Consider the following 5,729-nt stretch of genomic DNA (forward strand, 5'->3'; position numbering starts at 1 on the left):
TTTTGATATGTACATCCATCACCAACAAGCGATGTTGATTAGCCACGCTCTCTCCTGGTATAACTTTGCAATCCTTACAAGTTATACGATCCCCTTTCCTCATTAGAAGAAAATCTATTTGTGTTTTTGACGACCCACTCTTGTAGGTGATCACATGTTCTTCTCTCTTCTTAAAGAAGGTGTTGGCTAAAAAGAGATCATATGCCATTGCAAAATCCAAGATAGCTTCCCCATCCTTGTTTCTCTCCCCAAAACCATGGCCACCATGAAAACCTCCATAGTTGCCTGTCTCCCTGCCCACGTGTCCATTTAGATCTCCTCCTATAAATAACTTCTCCGTCTGAGCAATTCCTTGCACCAAGTCTCCAAGGTCTTCCCAAAATTTCTCCTTCGAACTCGTATCCAACCCTACTTGAGGTGCGTACGCACTAATCACATTGATAAGTTCTTGTCCTATTACAATCTTGATTGCCATGATTCTATCTCCTACCCTCTTGACATCTACAACATCTTGTGTCAAGGTCTTGTCCACGATGATGCCAACACCGTTTCTCGTTCTATTTGTGCCCGAATACCAAAGTTTAAACCCTGAGTTTTCTAGATCCTTTGCCTTACTACCAACCCACTTAGTTTCTTGTAGGCACATAATATTTATCCTTCTCCTCACCATAACTTCCACTACTTCCATAGATTTTCCCGTTAAGGTTCCTATATTCCACGTTCCTAAACGCATTTTGCTCTCTTGAACTCTACCCTTCTGTCTTAGCTTCTTCACCCTCCCCCGTCTAATAGGATCAAAGTACTTCTTTTGTGTGTCCCGTGTAAAGTTGATAGGAGCATATGCTCCCAAACAACTTTGAGTGGAGTCGTTCGAAAAGAAGTTTCTACGGCCCCCTTGCTCATTTAACACTGCATCCGGGTGCCGATGGAGATACAGCGACCCTTGCTCACTTATCACTGTGCTCGGGCCACACAGCGCGCCACTTACGGGTGACGCCCTAGCTTTAGCGCGATTTTGTTCTGGATTCATTTTCATAAGGATTCGACGTGATCATGGAGTGCCGGCTGTCGACTACCTGACGCCCTCCCCCTCCTCCTTTATCCGGGCTTGGGACCGGCAATGTAAAATTACATAGGCGGAGTTCATTCACACTTAAAATAAATAAATAAATAAATAACCAATGAAAAAGGGAAATTTTTGGCGCCCAAACGACGTCGGACAACTGAAATGGCATTCGGTAATTTCAGTGATTTGTACTTCTGTCGGTTAGTCCTTCTAAGCTCAGCCTGCAACAGAAAATCAGTTAGCATTTCATCGGCAGATTGACTTTTACCTCCGTTCGCTCACTCTGACTCGCTCGACTCAACTCACCACCACAACCTTCCCCCCCCCCCCTCCGCCTCCAAATGCTTCTTCTCTCTGCAACCACCCACCAGCACCCGTCAATTTCCACTTCTACCCTCCTCTTTCCCTCTATTTCCCACAAACTCCCCGCCTCCCTCAAACCCAACGCCACCTCCACTCCCCGACCCCATGACCTCCTCACCATCAACGCCTTCTCCCCCTCCTCCCTCCAAAACCCCAACCCTAGCTCCCCCCAGACCATCCGCCACGTCACTCACTCCGCCTCCGATGGCGACCCCGATTCCAATTCCATGGTCTCCTCCGCCTCCGCCGTCGCCTCCGCCATCCGCAGAGCCTCCACTTCGCCCGTCGACTTCATGCAGAGGATCGAGAAGGACCAGAAGGGCGGCATCGTGCTCCCCAGCCCCGACTTTCAAAGACTCTGCATTCAGCAGTTGGACCTCTTTCGCCGAACCGTCGACCCCGGTGCTCTCCTCTCGGTCAGTTTAGGCAAATTAATATCTTACTCTCTATTAATCACATTGCTAATTTTGTTTGTGTATGATTAATTATGGATTACATTTGTGTACGTTCATGTATGTATAGTATATGAATATGTATAATTTTGGATTCATACGTATATATGTGTGTATGTGTAGGTGTATGTACGACCAGCTGGTAGTTATGTGATGGACCGATTAGAGCTGCGTAGGGTAATTTGCCATCCGGGAGTGAAGGCATCAGACATTGTGATATTAGTCGGAAGTTTTAGTGTTGCTGCTGGTTTTCGCGCCGCAGAGGCCGTGCTCTCCAATCACAAAGTAGATACTGAATTTGAAGTATTAGTGTGTAGTTTTAGTTGTGGGTTGATATATTGTGACTGGATATATTCCGTTGGGAATTGAATTTGTAGGTGGAAGTTGTAGCTGAGTGTAAAGCTGTGGTTTTTCCGATGGTGAAGCACCCCTTTGTGGTAGGCTTCTTGGTTGCTGAACTTCCCGGGATGGAAATGCCTCCGCCACCCGGGAGTGTTCAGGGTGAGGGTCGTGATTTGGTTTGCCGCCCGACTCCCGAGGAAGCCTATGCTTTGCCTCCAAGCTCCAATGTCAAATCTTGGGGTACTCCTCGCAGTCTGGATGATCATGCCGAACCATCATTAAGAGTTTACAAGTTTAGTGCTGAGCAGATATCAAATGCAATCAACATTTCTCGGTCTATAGCTTTGGCGTATGTTATGGATCAGGTACTAACAGTGAAATAATAATACTAATTTTTACTTATGATGTGTGGCGGCTATGACTATATTTCTGTCTTTTAAAGTCCATTCGTCTTAGTTACTGATAAAAAAAATGCATACTTCTGCAGAAGGCAATGCTACTCCAGCAGTCATCATGGCAGAATAATGTAAGGATGGGTAGTCTGGTTGAACAAGTAAGACAACTGTTATTGCATTTGTGATTTGGCTCTGCATTTTCTTAATATGGAAGTGATTATTTTTTTATTTTCCTCACGCTATGTATTCTTCCAGATACGTGGTCCTCTTTCTAGCCTTCGAACCTTAAGTAAAATGTTATCCATGCATATGAAGAGGAGTGAGGTTTGTCTTTGTATATGACCTTTTTTATAATTTTTGTCTTACATATATTCATTTTATGTCCTGTATTTACACTGGAATGGTGTGCTTATGTAGATTTCTTATGACATTGTTGAAAATATACGGGTGCAAGGCGATCATATGAAAGATACCCTTCAGCAACTCCAGGATGCTGTTTACTTGACCAAGGCACTTAGTCTCTCTCCCTCTCTCTCTCTCTGACACGTTTTAACCATACACATTCTGTTGTCATTGAGGCTTCTTGTACTGTCTTCAAGGAGTCAATCTGTTTATCAGCAGTTTCCTAGTCATTTTTGGCAATCTGTTCCCATTGTCGTATGTCCTTTCAAAATTTTCTGAGATATGCATGCTCAAGATATTTTTCAGTCATAACTGTACTGTGTAGTTGGAACTTACAAATTTTCTCTGATACTTAAAAAATTTGAAGTTCTGTCTATATTATTATTGCTATGGGTCAGACACACTGACCTTTCCATCTGATTTTTCTAGGCTAATATCATGCGCTCTGGTGAACATGATTCAACATATTCCTATCCTGACTCAGCGAGGTCTCGGTTAATGAATAACCTTCCAAGGGATAGTTCCAGCATTAAGATGCAAGTTCCAAGCGAACAACATTCTCTAAATGCCACAGCCAAAGATACGGAGATGCCCATGCCACCCCTAGCCCTTGCTCCTTTACAGCAAAATGGGATTAGGTAGGCTACAAATTCTGAGATCATCAGTTCAGATTCCAAAGAATATGGAAAAGAAAAACAAAATTGAGTATATCACTATTGTTTTCACTAGTGCATAGAGCTGGATACTTGAAATTAACTCCCCTCTTATAACATAGAACATATCATTTTGCTAATGCTTGTCAATTATGTCAGGAAGACCATGCAATGTTTCTGATATACTCGTAGATTTGGTTGAAGCTGTACGACCTCTTGCTAAAAACCAGGAGCGTGTGGTAGAACTGAATGAACTTGGAAACTCTTTGCAAGTTGCTGTAGAAGAACCTGCTTTGCGACAGGCTCTGAGCAATTTAATCGAGAGTGCATTACTGCGTACGCACAGTGGGGGAAAGGTAGAAATTGTGTCTACTGGAGCACCAGCAGGTGGTGCTCTTGTGGTAATTGATGACGATGGGCCTGATATGCACTATATGGTAATAGTTGCAGACTTTGAACTCTACTAACTTGATCTTCTATAAACAATTAGAGATTTAACTTTTCTGTTATTAGTCGATTGTAACTCACCATCACTGCATACAGTTTGTCATGGATTAACTTTAGCGTTGGATTATTTGTCTTCAGACACAAATGCATTCTCTCACTCCTTTTGGAGCCGATCTCTTCTCAGAAAATATGGTTGAAGACAACATGACCTGGAACTTTGTGGCCGGACTGACAGTTGCTCGTGAGATCCTCGAAAGTTATGGCTGTGTTGTCCGTGTCATATCACCCCGAATCACAGATGCTGAACTTGGAGCAGGTGGAACTCGAGTAGAACTGTGGCTGCCTTCTCTCATGGAAATGTCCGATATTGATGACCCTGCTCAGGAGGCGTAGCAAGAATTGAAGCTTTCATCGGTAAGATTGTTCAAAGATCAGAGAATTAATCCTGCCTCTATCTGATGATTTGCGAGAAAGAGGTGGTAGAATTCGGAAATTGTTTCCTTGATGATGCGTCTAAACCTAAGACTTGCAATTTGGTGGAAGTTCTGTATAGTTTTTCCCCCGTTCCACACCATGCATACTCTTGTACATAAAATAAGGCGCTATCGGAAGCCGCATGCGTATATGCACCAAGTGTGGTTTCCTGTTTGAAGATTCATCAGTCGTATGTAAAAGTTGTCCGTAAAGCTTACAAACTTATAAGAGTATAAAACACCTTGCAAACTTGATTTCTTGGGTATGTTAGATTTCATGTGGCCCTCCCTTGTTTTTGGGCCCTGCTTTGTTTTGTGCCTTTTGGGCTTTTACAAAAATTATACTGTCCAAAACTAGGGGAATAAAACAACAACAACAAAGTCTTTTTTCCACTAAGTGTGGTCGGTTATATGATTGAATATTCTAAGATTTCATGAACTTATTCATGACAAAAGATGTAACCAAACAAGAGTTGAAAAACCAACAAGACCCGACCCCCACCTTGGTGCACGCTGCTCAACATCTTAGCACGTCAAAGCCATACTCATCGCTCGGGTTTGGGAGATTTGGTTTGTTGCTTTTTTTATGTCGAAATTATAATAATTCAAGTTTGTCACTAACTTGGTTCTTCCACTACCCCCCACGAATCACGAGCAAGAACGAAACTACAAAAAACTTACTTTAAAAGAGAATCTCGCCTCAAAAGGAATTAAATTCAACTCCGAGCGATAAAAAAGGGTTGTGACGATACAAGAAAATACCCCCCCCACGACACCTGAAACATGGTGCCGTTTAGGCGAGTCTTGGTGTTCCCAAGGCAGAATGTTTTTTAAATCAATCATTTTTAATAATCAAAGTGGATTTTAAAAAATCACTTCATAAACGCATTCAGTCATTTTAAAAGTATTTTCACATGAGCTCTTAACCATAGTCTTACCCTCGTGTTTCCTAATAACTATCTTGGGATTGGCTTTAACGCATTTTGGTGTACTAATTTCATTCCTAAAACAACTCAAATATTATTTGTGAAAGGGTATAGGCAACGATGTCACGATCATATAGTTGGCCACTCAAATTCCCCCTTTCCTTCTCTCAATTTTAATGAATAAGACCTCTCAGAACATCGTTTTTGACG

At 42.5% G+C, this 5,729-nt stretch overlaps 1 protein-coding gene across 1 annotated transcript; it reads left to right on the forward strand.

Moving 5' to 3' along the window:
* The first annotated feature begins 1,256 nt into the window (after positions 1–1,256).
* On the forward strand, positions 1,257–4,848 carry LOC103423811 (chloroplast sensor kinase, chloroplastic). The gene is made up of 9 exons (XM_029090941.2): positions 1,257–1,845; positions 2,005–2,166; positions 2,259–2,588; positions 2,711–2,776; positions 2,874–2,942; positions 3,036–3,128; positions 3,450–3,658; positions 3,837–4,110; positions 4,259–4,848. The coding sequence occupies exons 1-9, from the start codon at positions 1,408–1,410 to the stop codon at positions 4,511–4,513; spliced, it is 1,896 nt and encodes a 631-aa protein (XP_028946774.2). The 5' UTR covers positions 1,257–1,407; the 3' UTR covers positions 4,514–4,848.
* Positions 4,849–5,729: the final 881 nt, after the last annotated feature.

The sequence above is a fragment of the Malus domestica genome, chromosome 13 (genome assembly GCF_042453785.1).
Source record: "Malus domestica chromosome 13, GDT2T_hap1".
NCBI lineage: Eukaryota > Viridiplantae > Streptophyta > Magnoliopsida > Rosales > Rosaceae > Malus > Malus domestica.